The sequence below is a fragment of the Gorilla gorilla genome, chromosome 20 (assembly GCF_029281585.2).
Source record: "Gorilla gorilla gorilla isolate KB3781 chromosome 20, NHGRI_mGorGor1-v2.1_pri, whole genome shotgun sequence".
NCBI classification, from domain to species: domain Eukaryota; kingdom Metazoa; phylum Chordata; class Mammalia; order Primates; family Hominidae; genus Gorilla; species Gorilla gorilla.
In genome coordinates, this window is record NC_073244.2 from 25722084 (window position 1) to 25740593 (window position 18510).

Sequence of the window (18510 nt, forward strand, 5' to 3'; positions counted from 1 at the left end):
TATTATTATTATTATTATTTGAGACAGAGTCTTGCTCTCTTGCCCAGGCTGGAGTGCAAAGGCGCAATCTCGGCTCACTGCAACCGCTTCCCAGGTTCAAGCGATTCTCCTGCCTCTGCCTCCCAAGTAGCTGAGATGACAGGTGTGCACCACCATGCCCAGCTAATTTTATATTTTTAGTAGAGACAGGATTTCACCATGTTGGCCAGGCTGGTCTTAAACTCCTGATCTCCAGTGATCCGCCCGCCTTGGCCTCCCAAAGTGCTGGGATGACAGGCGTGAGACACCGCACCTGGCCTTCCAGCTTTACTATGCTGAAAACAGCTTTCTTCCTCCCCTCCAGTGCAACCCAGGCTGAGCGGGGATGGAGACTCCACAGGCCAATAAGGAGAGCCCCGAGACAGCATCTTGCATCCCGCTGCTAACAGGAGGGGCTTCCTGCAACAGGACCAGGCATCTGTGGTGGATGAGCACTGGGACTTTATTACACGGCACGGCACTCGTGACAACGGAAGGGGTGGGCAGAAATGCAGGCCGGAACATTCCACAGTCCAGGGACGGTTGGTCATTCAGAAAGTATGTATTTCCAGAACACTCAGTAGTAAGGCCGTCTGGGATTGTTCTGTGGAAGGCAAAACAGATAACAGGAGGAGGGGATTAGCGCTAAAGACAGCAGTTCCTCCTGTCTGGAACCTTCCAGAGGCAGCTGAGCTCGCACCCTTGAGGTGGCAGGGCAGGCTTGGGGGACGGGTGGGGGCTTGAATGCAGGTGGGTGGTAGGGGGCTCGCTGGTGAGACCCAGCCTGGCTGGACTGAGGAAGGAAGGGAGCCTTCTGTTCCTACCACCACCCTCTCCTGTCGACTGAGCAAAGACGGCCCAGGCGGGCATGCGTACCAGGGGGTTGGGCCGGAAGCGGTAGGCCAGCATCATCCTCTTGCGGAACGCCTCATACTCGTCATCCTCCTTGGAGAGCTCCGCCGGCCGGTCAATGCCGAAGCCGGCGCCGTCCACTGTGGTGGTGCCCCTACAGGGAGAAGAGGATGTGAGCAGGGACCTGGGGCCAGAACTCTGGCCAGGGGGCCGGGCACAGCTGGGCTCTCAACAGCACCTCCCGCGGGTGCAGGGCTGGGCTGGGACATATCTGCACAGAGAGAAGCTTGAACCTGAATGGTCAAGGAGGGGAGACCCCTGGTGGTGGGGGGGGGGGGGCTAGGCCCCAGGGTCCCACACAGGAAGGAGGAGCCCACAGTGCAAGTTGTCGCAGCTCTTGGGATGGCAGGATGGTTACTCAAGGACAGCCTTGAAGGGGGCACTCGGGGCCAGGGTCACACCTGGGAGAGCTCCTGCCCATCTCTGGGAGTGGTTTCGCACTCATGGGGAATTCAAATAAGGCCCTTCACAAGGCAGACAAGGCCTGACCCATCTGTACCCTCACCCACCCCACCTGGCCTGGAGATACTCATGAGGGGACGGAAGGAGGCCCTGGGACTGGGGAGGACCCAGCCCGTATGGCCTCCTGCACTGCAGGCCTGTGCCTGACAAGGGGTGTGCAGTGGGGTGCTGTGATCATTTTGCCACAAGGGAAAAGCGATGACATAAAGGGGTGGGAATGGGGAGGCAGCAGGGGACCCACAGACCCCAAGTTCATGGCCATGCCCTCCCACAGGGCCACACTCACTTGTTCACTGGGTTCTTGATGCCCTGGCCCTCTGAGCCCAGCCCCTCGCCCTCCTTCCAGCCCATCTTCATCAGCATCTGGTAGCCGATGTTCTCCACAGTCAGCTTGAACTCCTTGTACTCTGAGTAGTCAGGCTCACGGCCCTCCTGCAAGGTGAGGAGGCAGCTGTCACCCACCAGGGCTGGGGCTGTGGTGGCCCCAAATCCAACCTTCTGCCTTTGGTTTCAATCAGTGCTGGGACCAGTGGCCCATCTGCCTCCCTCTCACCAGATCAGACTCCTTGAGAACAAACAGACCAAGCTCCTCCTGCTTCTCAGGGTCCCCGGGGCCTTAGTGCCAAACTGTGCACCCCTGGTGGCCAAGTCAAAAGGGCAAGAGGATGAGTTACACAGGCCTTATCCACCTGAGATAAAGCAATGGTTCACTGGCAAAGAGAAGCCCTGTGTTCATGTCCTGAGAGCAATTTGTTGTACAAGGTACTAATAAGAGATGGACAACGAGGTTACCACCTCGCTAATGAGGTTATCAGGCCCTGAACAGTTTTATAAAAAAACCTCAAAAAGATAATGGGGGACGTGCCATGTCAGCCCTCTCCCCTCAGGAGCCCAACAGCAGCAGAGGCAGAATGTTAAACTCTGGTTCTGGAGAGGCCAGTCCGTGGGGACTTCTGCCGGAGAAACACTTTGCCTGTAAACTGCACTTAATTGGCTCCACTGGAAGCAAAATCTCCCCTGCAGCCCCAGGAAATGTTTCTGAGGCAGCAGCTGAGCTGCTGTTTGCTAATTCCCTACACAGACAGCGCCTGTCATTAACAGATGCCTCCTGCAGCGAAAGGGCCTGGCTCCTGCTGTGATCGAGAGGGTAGCCAGGCTACTTTGGGCACCTGCAGGGTGAGGCAGCTACAGGAGGGGCTGGCACGTGGCAGAGGCTGGAGCCGGGGCCCCTCCTGGCTCACCTTCAGGGCCTTGAAGGTCTCCATAAACTTTTCCAGCTCGTCTGGAGGCAGGAAGTCTCCGATGAAGTGCTTGCCCCGGCCCATCTTTGTCAGCTGCTCGGCCCATTCTGCTCAGAGAAGCAGAAAGGTGAGAAGAGGGAGAAGCAGGAAGGAGGGGAGCAGGCCTGGTGGCTCCCAGGGCACAGGTATGAGGCTCAGTGGGAGCCTGGGGCCCCCAGGGAAGGAGGTGGCTAGGCCATGACCCCAACCCGAGCCCTTGCCCGGCGAGGCAGCCCAGCATTTAGTGAACCCTGTGCAGCTCTCCACCCTCACGATGTCAGGACTGCTCCTTTTCACCACGGAGAAAACTAGGCCCCAGAGAGACTGAGCCTCTCATTCCAGGCCTTACAGCCACAGGAGGCAGGCTGGGGGCTGAACCAGGATGGCAGCTCAAGACCACGTGTGGCGCATCCAGGTAACCTTCCAGGGCAGGTGAGGGGAGCCATGCCCAGCCCAGCCCACCCCACCCTGCTGCCCCACATACCCCTGGTCTTGTCCATCTCCATGCGCCGCAGCTGGTGCTCCCAGGTGCCCAGCTCGCTGTCCACCTCCTCGTCGCTGTCATAGCCGTGCTGGTGCTGCTGGACCGCCTTCTCCCACAGCAGCTGCATGTCCTGCATGGCCCGCTTGTGCTGCATGATCATGTCGTACATCTGCTGCATCTGCAGGGCACACTCGCCAGTGAGCCAGGGCACGGTGCCGTGGCCTGCTGGAGCCCCGCTCCTGCTCCCCGCCTCCAGTGCTGGGCGTGCCCCCGCCGGAACCTGGCTCATCTGGACCCCTGGGCAGGACTGGAGCAAGGACTCTAGCAAGTACTGAGTACTGCCCTGGGTTCTCTAAATCCCAGTGTGGAGCACGGAGGACCTCTTGGCCACTGAATGAGGGTGACTCAGGGTCCTGACCCCTGGGAGGGTCAAGGGTGATGTGACGGGGCTGCGGGCCTGGAGGAGGGGTCACAGTGAGCTGACCCCAGGGACTGACAGGCAAGCGCCTGCAGCTCCTCAGGGGAGCCAACACCGACACTGCCCAACTACAACTGGGAGGCCTCAAGTCCCTCAGGGTGCCCTGTGCTGACCAGGATGGTCCTGCACTAGACACGACAGAGGACTGCGGACAGAGAACATCAACGTAGACTCTCCCATGGGAACCAGCCCTGGAGCGCGGCGAGAAGCAGCCACAAAGCTCAGGCCAGGATCACAGACCACCGGGGCCGCCCCAAGGGCCAGTGGTCTCCCAGGCAGGCTGAGGGGCCACTCAGGTGCAGTGGGGGGTGGCATGCCATCTACTGGGGCAGGGGGACCTGCCTGCCTGGAAGCCTCCCCACTGGCCATGGGTTCCACCTGAACACAGGAGCTTGGCGAAGCACATGAACCCCTGTGACCGCTGCACCCGGGGGTAGAGGACAACACTCTATGGGCGCCGACCATGTCCCCGTCCCCTTGTCCCCGCAGTCTTACCTCCTGCTGCTCCTTCAGCTGCTTCTTCTGGGCGTCCGAAAGCTCTGTGACGCCCACTAGACCCACAGGCTTCCCCTTCTCATAGCCGAGCCCCTTGAGGTCCTGAACTGGAAACCAAAGACACAGGGTAGTCAGAGCCTGACAGGTGCACCCCGATCTCGCTCCTGCGCTGGGGTGTGCTGCGAGTCTCACGCCTTCATGACACTCCAGGCACACGGGGACCTCATATCATTACTGTCAGTGCCACGCGGTACGTGATGGCCTCGGGGTCCCGCTGTGTGCTGCCACGTGCACCCCCGCATCTTATGTCCTTGTGACCTCTCCAGCCAGGCTCTACGCACCACCACATTGCAGATGTGGACACCAAGAATCAGAGGTTCCGGGACTCACTCAGGGTCACACAGCTAATGAGTGACAGGGCAGGAATTTGCAGAGCCGGAGACAAGAGAGCTGAGACGGCATGTGGGCAGCATGCATGGGCGCACGCACAAACGGGCTCTCAGAAGGCAGCTCCATTGCTAACAGACACCAGGTGTAAGCGCGCACAGATTCAGAGTCTGGCATAAGACTCAGCTGTGTGACTCCCTTAGCTCCTTCAGGGGAGGCAGCCAACCATCCTCAGAGCAGCTGACATTTAATTTGGCATCAGCTGTGGAACTTGGCAGGCTCCAGTAACACTGACACATAGAAAGATGCTGCAACAGCCCCATCTGGGTGGCAGAAACCACCATCCCTCGGGCGGTGCGGTGCTTCCCGGGGGGAGAAGGTGAGCAGAGGGGTGCAGCGGGCCCTCTGGGAAGGGAAAAGATTTGGGTCCTTCCAGCTCATCAACACTCGGGCTTTGCCGCTAAGAATGGCCCACATTTGCACTCTTAGTCCTTCCTTGGTTTACAGGGCACTGAGGGATGTGGGGGAGCCCTGTTGGGGAGACGCAGGAGCCAAAGTCTGAGCATCTGGTTGATTGCCTTAGAGCATGCCCACAGTCCCTTTCCCCCAGGCCCACTCCACCACATGAGCGGGCGGGTGAGGGCTGCCATGCTCCCTGAGGACATGGATCAGTGGGACTTGAACCTGAGCCTCAGACTTTGGAGCCTGTTCTGTCCAACTAAGCCACAGGGCGACTTCTTCACCTGCTGGGTGTCTCAGAGCTGGGGTGCGTGCGCATTGAAGCACCCGGATCTAAGCACTAGGGTTCGGCACTTGAGTGACAAACCAATCCTAGGTACCCTCCACCCTGGCTGCAGTTGCTGGCTACAGCCCTGGTAAGCATAAGAATCTTCATTCAGTAGCTTTTCTCGTTGACCTAGAATCTCTGAGGCCCTTGGGGCCAGGGAGGCACCGAGAAAGCAACCATCCCTGAATTGGATGAGCAGGTCCAAGAGGCTGGCCACCTGACCTGGGAAGGCTGCCGCCTTCCCTTTTGGGGTCCTGTCCTCATCTTGCAAACACAGGTGATGGCGCCACACAATAGGGCACGTCGGACTCCTCCATGCACCTGTGTGTTGAGCGCCAGTGAAGGTGGAGTGAGGGGGTGATGTTTCTGCTCACAGTGCAGGCTGCATAGCTGCATAGTGGGGCACCATATGACATGAGATAGTGGGTGTCAGTCACTGATTATCATCTGCAGAATGCAATGACAAGAGACCACCCCCCAACCCTTGTAGGTTTGGTAAGAAAATGAGAGACCAGGCCATAGGCTGGCCCTCCCCAAAATTGCTGCTAAGAAGGGAGAGGTGAAAAGGTGATTGTGCAAAACTGTGGTAATTATTGTGCTTATCGTTGTCTGTCTCTTGAACTTCTTTCATTTTTCCTGAGATGGAGTCTTGCTCTGTCGCTCAGGCTGGAGTGCAGTGGTGCGATCTTGGCTCACTGCAACCTCCGCCTCCCAGGATCAAGCAATTCTCCTGCCTCAGCCTCCCAAGTAGCCGGGACTACAGGCACGTGGCACCACATCCAGCTAATTTTTGTATTTTTAGTAGAGACGGAGTTTCACCATATTAAGTCAGGCTGGTCTTGAACTCCTGACCTCAGGCGATCCGCCCGCCTTGGCCTCCCAAAGTGCTGGGATTACAGGCGTGAGCCACCACACCCGGCCTCCTGAACTTTCTATGACAAGAAAGAATACAAGTACTGGCCGGGAGTGGTGGCTCATGCCTGTAATCCCAGCACTTTGGGAGACTGAGGTGGGAGGATGGCTTGAGTCCAGGAGTTTGAGACTAGCCTAGGCAACATAGTAAGACCCCATCTCTATTTATGTTAAAAAAAAAAAAAAAATTAGACTCAATTCAGACCCAAAGACACAAATACAGTCAGGAATCACTTCATGGAGGGGACCATTCTGGAAATGCATCATTAGGCGCTGTTACCAATGTGTGAGCATCACAGACTATACCTCCACAAACCTAGATGCTACCGCCTACTGCACACCTACACTAGATATTACAGTTGACCTTGAACTACATGGGTTTGAACTATACAGGTCCACTTAATATGCTGATTTCTTTCAATGAATATATTGAAAAAATTTTTGGAGATTTGCAACAATTCGAAAAAAGTCAGATGAACCACGTAGCCTAGAAATACTGAAAAAAAAATCAAGAAAAAGTTAGGTGTGGCCAGGCACGGCGGCTCATGCCTGTAATCCCAGAACTTTGGGAGGCCAAGGTGGGCGGATCACAAGGTCAGAAGATCGAGACCATCCTGGCTAACACGGTGAAACCCCGTCTCTACTAAAAATACAAAAAATTAGCCAGGCGTGGTGGTGGGCGCCTGTCGTCCCAGCTACTTGGGAGGCTGAAGTAGGAGAATGGTGTGAACCCGGGAGGTGGAGGTTGCAGTGAGCCAAGATCGTGCTACTACACTCCAGCCTGGGCGACAGAGTGAGACTCTGTCTCAAAAAAAAAAAAAAAAAAAAAAAAAAAGTTAGGAGTGTCAATGAATGTATAAGACACATGTAGATGCTAGTCTGTTTTATCACTTACTACCATAAAACATATATACATTGCAGAAAGTTAAACTTTATCAAAACTTATGCACACAGACTATACATAATGTGTTTTGCAGTCAAGAGAAATATAAACAAATGTAAAGATGGTAGATTAAATCTTTTTTTTTTGGATATGGAGTCTTGCTCTGTCACCCATGCTGGAGTGTAATGGTGCAATCTGGGCTCACTGCAACCTCCACCTCCACCTCCACCTCCCGGGTTCAAACAAATTCTCCTGCCTCAGCCTCCCGAGTAGTTGGGACTACAGGCAACTGCCACCACGGCCAGCTAGTTTTTTTTTTTCTTTTTTTTCTGTTTTTGAGACAGAGTCTCACTCTGTCATCCAGGCTGGAATGCAGTGGTACGACTTTGGCTCACTGCAACCTCTGCCTCCTGGGTTCAAGAGATTCTCCAGCTGGGACTACAGGTGGCACGCCACCACACCCAGCTAATTTTTATATTTTTAGTAGAGACAGGTTTCACCATACTGGCCAGGCTGGTCTCAAACTCCTGACTTCATTGATCCGCCTGCCTCGGCCTCCCAGTGTTGGGATTACAGGCGTGAGCCACCACGTCCGGCCAATTTTGTATTTTTAGTAGAGACAGGGTTTCACCACATTGGCCAGGCTGGTCTCGAACTCCAACCTTGTGATCTGCCCGCCTTGGCCTCCCAAAGTGCTGGGATTACAGGCGTGAGCCACTGCACCTAGCAGATTAAATCTTAACTGCATAACATTAGCTGTAGTGCACACGGTACTACTGTAATCATTTTGTAACCTCCTGTTGCTATTGTAATGAGCTCAAGTGTTGAGAATATCTGCTTAAAACACCACGTGACACTGATCATCTCTGCACAAGCTGTTTGTCCCTTTAGCAAATTGCATATTGCGGTAAAGAGACATCTCTCAGGGTTCTCAAGTATTTTTCAGGTTTAGTGCAATATAGTAAACCTTGAATAACATCATGGGTCCCATAAAAATTGCCACTAGTCAAGTGACTGTAGTCCCAGCTACTCGGGAGGCTGAGGCAGGAGAATCGCTTGAACCCCAGAAATGGAGGTTGCAGTGAGCCTAGAGTGTGCCATTGCACTCCAACCTGGGCAACAGAGCAAGACTCCATCTCAAAAAAAAGTGCCACTAGTGATGGCGGAAGTGCTCCCAAGAAGCAGAGAAAAGTCAAGACATTACAAGAAAAAGCTGAATTGTTTGATATGTGCCATAGATTGAGGTCTGCAACTGCAGTTGCCCATATTTCAAGATAAGTGAATCCAGCATAAGGACCACTGTTAAAAAAAAAAAAAAAAAAGAAGAAGAGAAATTTACGAAGCTGTTATTGCAGCTATGTCAACAGGCGTGAAAACCTTGCACTTTCTGTGACGTAACTTTTTATCTCTCTTTGAAAATGCAGTTTTTATGTGTATAGGACTGCTATCAAGGTTTAATATGATTTAAGAAAAAAGCAAAGTCACTATATGACAATATAGAACAAAAGCAAGGCGAAGGAGCGAAAGCTGGAGAATATAATGGCAGCAAAGGATGGTTTGACAGGTTTAGAAAGAGGTTTGGCTTTAAGAAGATGTCAAGATAACAGGAACAACAGCTTCTGCCCACCTAGAGGTGGCAGATGAGTTCCCAGATGCCATTAAGAAAATCATTGAGAAGGAAAGATATGCATGTGCTCAAACAGGTTTTTTTTTTTTTTTTTTTTAGATGGAGTCTCGCTCTTTCGCCCAGGCTGGACTGCAGTGGTGTGATCTCGGCTCACTGCTGCCTCCCGGGTTCATGCCATTCTCCTGCCTCGGCCTCCCGAGTAGCTGGGACTACAGGCGCCCGCCACCACGCCTGGCTAATTTTTTATATTTTTAGTAGAGACGGGGTTTCACCGTGTTAGCCAGGATGGTCTCGATCTCCTGACCTCGTGATCCGCCCGCCTCGGCCTCCCAAAGTGCTGGGATTACAGGTGTGAGCTACCGCGCCCAGCCTCAAACAGGTTTATTTTGAAATGGAGTCTTGCTCTGTCACCCAGGATGGAGTGCAGTGGAGCAATCGTGGCTCACTGCAACCTCCGCCTCCTGGGTTCAAGCGATTCTCCTGCCTCAGCCTCCCAAGCATCTGGGATTACAGGAGCCTGCCACTACACACAGCTAATTTTTTGTATTTGTAGTAGAGATGGGGTTTCACCATGTTGGCCAGGCTGGTTTCAAACTCCTGACCTCAAGTGATCCACCCACACTGGCCTCCCAAAGTGCTAGGATCACAGGCATGAGCCACTGTACCCGGCCTCAAACAGGTTTTTTAATGCAGACATAAGTGCCCTATTGGGGTGGGGGAGCCAAAAAAGACATTAGTAAGGAAGAGGAGCAAACACCAGAATTCATTTATTTATTTCTGTTTGCTTGGACACAGGTTCCCACTTTTTTGTCCAGGCTGGCGTGCAATGGCGTGAACATGGCTCACTGCAGCCTCAATCTCCCAGGCTCAAGTGAACCTCTCGCCTCAGCCTTCCAAGTAGCTGGGACTACAAGTGAACACCACCACACCCGGCTAATTTTTGTGTTTTTTTGTAGAGACAGGGTTTTCTCATGTTGCCCAAGCTGGTCTCAATTCAGGCCTCAAGCGATCCGCCCACCTCGGCCTCCCAAAGCGCTGGGATTATAGGCATGAGCCACCGTACCCGGCCAAGCACCAGAACTTAAGGCAGGATAACGCTACTGTTTTGTGCAAATGCAGTTGGGTTTATGATCGGGGCTGCCCTTATCTATGAAGCTGCTAACCCCTGAGTCTTAAAGGGAAAAGATAAACACCAGCTGCCCGTCTTCTGGTTATACAACAAGAAGGCCAGGGCAGGACAGCCACGGTGGCTCACGCCTGTAATCCTAACACTTTGAGAGGCCAAGGCAGGAGGTAAAAATGCCTGGACAACAAAAATTCTTTTTCTAGATTGGTTTGCCCCTGAAATCAGGAAGTACCTTGCTAGTGACTGCTCGTTAAAGTTCTTTTGATATTGGACAATGCCCCTGGCCACCCAGAACTTCATGAGTTTAACACTGAAGGCATCAAAGTGGTCTACTGCATCCAAACAAGGTCTCTACTTCAGCCTCTAGACTGGGGGGTCGTAAAAGCCCTCAAGGCTCATAACACACGTACTCTATGGAAAGGATTATCAGAGCTACGGAAGAGAATCTCAGCAGAGCGAACATTATGAAAGTCTGGAAGGGTTACACTACAGAAAAGGCCATCAAGCCTGAAACAATAAATTCCTGCTAGAGAAAACTGTCTTCAGATGTGCATGACTTCATGGGATGTGTAACAGAGCCCATGAAGGAAATCATGAAAGAGATTGTAGAGACAGCAAAAACGGGTAGAGGGTAAGGGATTTCAAAAGATAGATCTTGGAGAAATTTAAGAACTAAAAAGCTGGACATGGGTGGCTCATGTCTGTGGTCCCAACTGCTTGGGAGGCTGAGGCAGGGAGATCACTTGAGCCCAGGAGTTTGAGTCCAGCCCGGGCAACATAACAAATCTCTTGTCTCTATAAAAAAATAAAAATTAAATAAAAATTTTAAAAAATAGGTCTGGCCGGGCGCAGTGGGTCATGCCTACAATCCCAGCACTTCGAAAGCCCGAGGCAGGTGGATCACCTGAGGTCAAGAGTTCGAGAGCAGCCTGGCTAACATGGCGAAACCGCATGTCTACTAAAAATACAAAACTAGCTGGCCATGGTGTCACATGCCTGGGTGACAGTGCGAGACTGTCTCCAAAAAAAAAGCAAAAAAAAAAAACAACAACAACAACAAAAAATAGGCCGGGCAAAGTGGCTCACGCCTGTAATCCCAGTACTTTGGAAGGCTGAGGCAGATGGATCATTTGAGGTCAGGAGTAAGAGACCAGCCTGAGCAACATGGTGAAACCCTGTCTCTACCAAATACAAAAATTAGCCAGGCATGATGGCACACACTTGTAATCCAAGCTGCTCGGAAGACTGAGACGGGAGGATCCCCTGACCCTGGGGCGCAGAGGCTGCAGTGAGCCGAGATCGTGCCAATTCACTCCAGCCTGGTGACAGAGTGATACCGTGTCTCAAAACATAGGTGAGGCGAGGTGGCTCACACCTGTAATCCCAGCATATTGGGAAGCTGAGGTGGGCGGATCACTTGAAGTCAGGAGTTTGAGATCAGCCTGGGCAACATGGTGAAACCCTATCTCTACAAAAAATACAAAAAATTAGCCGGGCATGGTGGCGCATGCCTGTAATCCCAGCTACTCGGGAGGCTGAGGCATGAGAATCGTTTGAACCAGAGGGGCAGAGGCTGCAGTGAGCTGAGATTGTGCCGCTGGACTCTAGCCTGGGTAACAAACAAACACTCCAAATCGAAAAATAATTAATTAATTAAAAATAGAAGAGCTAACAGATACCACACTGGAGAAATTAACAGAAGACAGCTGGATGGAAAGGAGCGCTTCCAAATGAGTGCCAGATGATGAGGAAGAAGCCGGAGAAGCGGCAGCAGCACCAGAAAAGAAAATGACAATCTGGTAGGAGGATTCTCATTATTCGAAACTGTTTCTGACTTCTTTTATGACATGGACCCGAGACATGGGCACTGAAACTAAGTGTAAATGGTAGAAGAAGGAATAATACTGTATATAAACATTTTTAGGGAAATGAAAAAGAAGTCAGGCAGAAATTGTGAGATATTCCCATAAAGTTACAGAGTGCCTGTCTCTCCTTCCACCTCTTCAGCAGCAAGACCAACCCCTACTCTTCTTCCTCCTTAGCTGTTCAACACGACACTGATGAAGATGACCTTTGTGATGATCCATGTCCGCTTCATAAATAGTCAATATATTTTCTCTTCCTCCCTTCTTTTTTTTTAAAAGAGGCAGGGTCTCGGGAGGCAGAGGTTACAGTGAGCCGAGATCATGCCACTGCACTACAGCCTGGGCAATAGAGTGAAACTGTCTCAAAAATAAATAAATAAAGAGGCAGGGTCTGTCTGGTTGCTCTGTTTGGACCCTCTGTCATCTAGGCTGGAGTGCAGTGCCACGATCATAGCTCACTGCAGCCTCAAATTCCTGGACTCGTGTTCCTCCTTCCTCTCAGCCTCCTGAGTAGCTAGAGCTATAGATGCACACCACACAGCCTGGCTAATTTTTCCTATGATTTTCTTAGTAATATTTTCTTTCTTCTAGCTTATTTTATTATAAGAATATAGTACATAATACATATAACATATAAAAAGCATGTTAATCAACTGTTTATGTTACCAATAAGGCTTCCGGTCAACAGTAGGCTATTAGTAGTTAAGTTTTTGGGGAGTCAAAAGTTACATGTAGAGGCTGAGGTGGGCAGACCACTTGAGCTCAGTTTTGAAACCAGCCTGGGCAATGTGGTGAAACCCTGTCTCTACAAAAAATTAAAGAATTAGCCAGGCGTGCTGGTACAGGGCTATAGTCCCAGCTACTTGGGAGGCTAAGGTGGAAGGATAGCTTGAGCTCAAGAGGTTGAGGCTGCAGTGAGCTGTGATTATACCACTGCACTCCAGCCTGGGAAACAGAGTGAGACCCTGCCTCAAAAAAAAAGTTTATATTCAGATTTTCTCTCTCTCTCTTTTTTTTTTTTTTTGGTGAGACGGAGTCTTGCTCTGTTACCTGGGCTGGAGTGCAGTGGCGCGATCTCAGCTCACTGCAGCCTCCACCTCCCGAGTTCAAGCGATTCTCCTGCCTCAGCCTCCTGAGTAGCTGGGATTACAGGCATGTGCCACCATGCCCGGCTAATTTTTGTATTTTTAGTAGAGACAGAGTTTCACCATGTTGGTCAGGCTGGTCTCAGACTCCTGACCTTGTGATCTGCCCACCTCAGCCTTCCAAAGTGCTGGGATTACAGGTGTGAGCCACCATACCTGGCCTATATTCAGATTTTCAACTGCACAGGGCTTGGTGTCCCAACCCCCATGTTGTTCAAGGGACAGCTGTATACCCCGTTGCTCCCAGGCTACAAACCTGTAAAGTAACACAGTAAGTATTTATGTATCTAAACATAAAAAAGGTACAGTAAAAATACTGTACTATAATCTTATAACAATTTTAATAATGACCACTGTCATATATGCAGTCCATTACTGACCAAAATGGTGTCATACAGGGCCGGGCATGGTGGCTCACACCTGTAATCCCAGCACTTTGGGAGGCCGAGGTGGGGAGATTACTTGAGGTCAGGAGTTTGAGACCAGCCTAGCCAGCATGGTGAAATCCCATTTCTACTAAAAATACAAAAATTAGCTGGGCGTGGGCTGGGCATGGTGGCTCACGCCTGTAATCCTAGCACTTTGGGAGGCTGAGGCAGGTGGATCATCTGAGGTCAGGAGTTCAAGATCAGTCTGGCCAACTTGGTGAAACCTCGTCTCTACTAAAACCAAAAAAATTAGCAGGGTGTGGTTGCAGGCGCCTGTAGTCCCAGCTACTCGGGAGACTGAGGCAGGAGGATCGCTTGAACCCGGGAGGTAGAGGTTGCAGTGAGCCGAGATAGTGCCACAGCACTCCAGCCTGGGCGACAGAGGGAGACTCTGCCTCAAAAAAAAACAAAAAACAAAAAACAAAAACAAAAACAAAAAAGAATGAATGAAGAAAGAGGTTCCGGACAGCAGAACTCATGGAGGTTCCTGGAGGATGGCGTGCCCAGGGAGGGCATGGAAGCTCCACGCCCCTTCCCCCATACGTCGCCCTATGTGACTCTTCATCTGAAAAAATCCCTCAAGTCAAGAATACAAGGAACTAAGAGGGAGTTCGGAAGAATATAAGGGCCATGTACTCAGCCCCCAACCCCTAATCTCAGTGGGTGTGGGTGATAGGAACTTTATGTCTGGAGATCTAAGAGCAACATAAACTTCTGCTCTGCTTCTCTTCTAGAATTTTAAGAAGGTGGTAGACTGGCAGATGTGACCTGCCATCACACAAGAAGAATAGAAGAGATGGTGGCACACTAAGACTAGTTGGAGACCCCTAGGAAATTACCCTTCAGTTTCCTGTGGCTCCCAAGTGATGGAGGAAGGCTGAAAGTTCTTGTGGGCAAGGAGAGAGGGAAGGAGCAGAAACTGGTTATGGTACATAAATCTATACAAGGAGAACTGGGTGTGCTTGTGTTATTATTTTTAATGTTTAGATAATCAATGTACAAACATTCTTGCTAAGTCAGGCACGGTGGCTCACACCTGTAATCCCAGCACTTTGGGAGGCAGAAGCAAGTGGATCATCTGAGGCCAGGAGTGCGAAACCAGCCTGGCCAACGTGGCAAAACCCCGTCTCTACTAAAAATATAAAAATTAGCCGGGCATGGTGGTGGGCACCTATAATCCCAGCTACTCGGGAGGCTGAGGCAGGAGAATCACTTGAACCTGGTAGGCAGAGGTTGCAGTAAGCCAAGATTGTGCCACTGCACTCCAGCCCGGACAAAAGAGCAAGACTCTGTCTCAAAGGGAAAAAACAAAAAACAAAAAAAACTCTTTGCTATATATACACAGTTTTGTTATTTTTATTTTTAAGGAAAACTGTATTTCTGAAAGTAGGGTTTGAAGAGAAGTTTATTATAGATTACTGACAAAGCCAATCTATCAGTTAATATATATAACAATCATTTATTTATTTATTTATTTTTAAAAGAAAGAGGCTGGGTGTGGTGGCTCACACCAGTAATCCCAGCACTTTGGGAGGCTGAGGTGGGCGGATCACAAGGTCAGGAGCTCGAGACCAGCCTGGCCAACATGGTGAAACCCCGTCTCTACTAAAAATACAAAAATTAGCTGGGTGTGGGGGCGCCCACCTGTAATCCCAGCTACTCGGGAGGCTGGGGCAGGAAAATTGCTTGAACCCGGGAGGTAGAGGTTGCAGTGAGACAAGATCATGCCACTGCACTCCAGCCTGGGTGACAGAGTGAGACTCCATCTCAAAAACAAACAAACAAAAAAATAAGAAAGAAAGAAGATCTAAAACCAATAACCTAAGCGTACACCTTAGTGAGCTAGAAAAAGAAGATCAAACTAAATCCAAAGCTAACAGAAAGAAGAAAATAGTAAAGTTCAGAGTGGAGATAAGAAAACGAGGACTATAAATACAATGGAGAAAAATCTATGAAACCACAAGTTGGTTCTTTGAAAAGATCAACAAAAGTGACAAACCTTTTAGTTAAACTAAGAAAAAAATGAGAGAAGACTCAATTACTAAAATCAGAAATGAAGGAGGGGCTGTAACTAACGACTGAAAATAAGACATAAGTTAAAAGGACCATAAGAAAATACAATAAACTGTGCCGCAACAAATTAGATAGATGAAGTGAACAAATTCCTAGAAACACAAACCATCAAAACACAAGAAGAAATAGAAAATCTGAATAGACAAGTAAATCAGGATTCGAAAAAACCTTCCAACAAAAAAAGGCCAAGAGGCTGGGCACGGTGGCTCACACCTGTAATCCCAGCAATTTGGGAGGCCGAAGCGGGTGGATCACGAGGTCAGGAGTTCAAGACCATCCTGGCTAACACAGTGAAACCCCGTCTCTACTAAAAAAAAAAAATACAAAAAATTAGCCAGGCTTGGTGGCGTCGCCTGTAGTCCTAGCTACTCAGGAGGATGAGGCAGAAGAATGGCGTGAACCTGGGAGGCGGAGCTTGCAGTGAGCCGAGATCACGCCACTGCACTCCAGCCTGGGTGACAGAGTGAGACTCTGTCACACACACACACACACACACACAAAAGGGCCAAGAATCAGATAGCTTCACTGGTAAAGCAAACATTTAAAAGAAGAAATAAGCCAGGTGCAGTGATTCATGCCTGTAATCCCAGTGCTTTGGGAGGCTGAGATGGGCAGATCACTTGAGGTCAAGCATTCAAGACCAGCCTGGCCAACATGGCAAAACCCCATCTCTACTAATAATACAAAAATTAGCCGGGCATGGTGGCAGGTGCCTGTAATCCCAGCTACTCGGGAGGCTGATGTAGGAGAATTGCTTGAACCTGGGAGGTGGAGGTTGCAGGGAGCCGAGATTGCACGACTGCACTCCAGCCAGGGTGACAGAGTGAGACTCCGTCTCAAAAAAAAAAAAAAAAAAAAAAGAAAGAAATAATACCAATTCTCCTCAAACTCTTCCAAAAACACAAAAGAGAGAACATTTCTAAACTTACTCTATGGGGCTAGGATTAGCCTGATACCCAAGGCAGACAAAGATACTACAAAGAAAGAAAAACAGGCCGGGTGTGGTGGCTCACGCCTGTAATCCCAGAACTTTAGGAGGCCAACATGGGCAGATCACTTGAGGCCAGGAGTTCAAGACCAGCCTGGCCAACATGGTGAAACCCTGTCTCTACTAAAAATACAAAAATTAGCCGGGTGTGGTGGTGGAAGAATTGCTTGAACCCAGGAGGTGGAGGTTGCAGTGAGCTGAGATCGCGCTACTGCACTCCAGCCTGGGCAACAAAGAGCAAAACTCCATTTCAAAAAAAAAGAAAAAGAAAGAAAGAAAAATACAATTGAATATTCCTATGAATACAAATGGAGAAATCCTCAATAAAATACTAGGAAACCAAATTCAGCAGCTTATGAAAGGATTATACACCATGACCAAGTGGGATTTATCACCGCAATGCAAGGATGGCTCAACATTTGAAAATCAAGGATGGCTCAACATTTGAAAATCAATCCATGTAATACACCAAATTAATAGAATGAAGGAAAGTAACCACACGATGATTTTATGTATTTATTTACTTTTTTTTTTTGAGACTCAGTCTCACTCTGTTGCCCAGGCTGGAGTGCAGTTGCTCAATCTCGGCTCACTGCAACCTCTGCCTCCCAGGTTCAAGAGATTCTCCTGCTTCAGCCTCCCAAGTAGCTGGGATTACAGGCGTGTGCCACCACACCCAGCTAATTTTTGAATTTTTTTTGGTAGAGACTGGGTTTCACCATGTTGGCCAGGCTGGTCTTGAACTCCCGGCCTCAAGTAATCTGCCCACCTCAGTCTCCCAAAGTGCTGGGATTACAGGCGTGAGTCACCGTGCCTGGCCTGTTTTAATTGATGCAGAAAAAGCATCTGACAAAAACTAAAACATTTTCATGATAAAAACACTCAATAAACTAGGAACAGAAGTGAACTTCCAGCCAGGCCTGGTGGCTCATGCCTGTAATCCCAACACTTTGGGAGGCCAAGGCAGGCGGATCACCCGAGGTCAGGAGTTCGAGACCAGCCTGGCCAACATGGTGAAACCCTGTCTCTACCAAAAACACAAAAATTGGCCAGTCATGGTGGTGGGCACCTGTAGTCCCAGGTACTAGGGAGGCTGAGGCAGGAGAATTGCTTGAACCCAGGAGGCAGAGGTTGCAGTGAGCTGAGATCACACCACTCCAGCCTGCGCATCAGAGAAAGACTCTGTCTCAAAAAAAAAGAACAAAAAGAAGTGCAGTTCCTCAACACAATAAAGCCCATATATAAAAAACACATAGCTAACATCATACACCCACACATCATACATTTCACAGACTGGTAAAAGGCTGAAAGCTTTCCCCCTAAGATCAGCAACAAGACAAGGATGCACACTTCCACCATTTCCATTCAATACGGTACTAGAAGTCCTAGCCAGAGGAATTAGGCAGAAAAAGAAATAAGAAGTATCCAAGTTGGAAAAGAACCTGTAAAACTATTTCTGTTTGCAGATAACACAAACTTAAATGTGGAAAACCCTGAAGAATCCACAAACAGACCGGGTGCAGTAGCTCATGCCTGTAATCCCAGCACTTTGGGAGGCCAAGGTGGCAAGATTGTTTGAGGCCAGGAGTTTGAGACCAGCCTGGGCAACATAGTGGGATCTCGTATCCACACAAAAAATGCAAAGATTAGCCAGGCATGGAAGAGCATGTCTGTAGTCCCAGCTACTTGGGAGACTGGGGCAGGAGAATCAATTGAGCCCGGGAGGTCAAGGCTGCAGTAAGCTGTCATCATGCCACGGCACTCCAGCCTGCGTGACAGAGTGAGACCCTGTCTCAAAAGAAAAAAAAAAAAGAATAAAGTTGGAAAAATTAACTCAAAATGGACCAAAAACCCTGGTTGCAATGGCTCATGCCTATAATTCCAACACTTTGGGAGGCCAAGGCAGGAGGATTGCTTGAACTCACGAATTCAAGACCAGCCTGGGCAACATGGTGAAACTCCATCTCTACAAAAAGTACAAAAGTTAGCCAGGTGTTGCTGGCATGCACTTGTAGTCCCACCTACTTGGGAGGCTGAGGTGGGAAGACCACTTGAGCTTGGGGAGGTCGAGGCTGCAGTGAGTAGCCACTGCACTCCAGCCTGGGTGACAGAGTGAGACTCAAAAAAAAAAAAAAAAAAAATAGGCTAAAGACTTAAATT

At 49.9% G+C, this 18510-nt stretch overlaps 1 protein-coding gene across 1 annotated transcript in view; it reads right to left on the reverse strand.

Moving 5' to 3' along the window:
* Window positions 1-460: 460 nt before the first annotated feature.
* Window positions 461-18510, reverse strand: part of SUGP1 (SURP and G-patch domain containing 1) — a 44343-nt gene continuing 26293 nt past the window's right edge. Inside the window, exons 9-14 of the mRNA XM_004060362.4 lie at window positions 4130-4236; window positions 3157-3334; window positions 2634-2740; window positions 1679-1824; window positions 895-1024; window positions 461-622 (exon numbers count right to left, since the gene is read on the reverse strand). Of these exons, the coding sequence (XP_004060410.2) occupies window positions 596-622; window positions 895-1024; window positions 1679-1824; window positions 2634-2740; window positions 3157-3334; window positions 4130-4236 (695 nt within the window). The 3' untranslated portion in view covers window positions 461-595. The remainder of the gene's footprint in view (window positions 623-894; window positions 1025-1678; window positions 1825-2633; window positions 2741-3156; window positions 3335-4129; window positions 4237-18510) is intronic.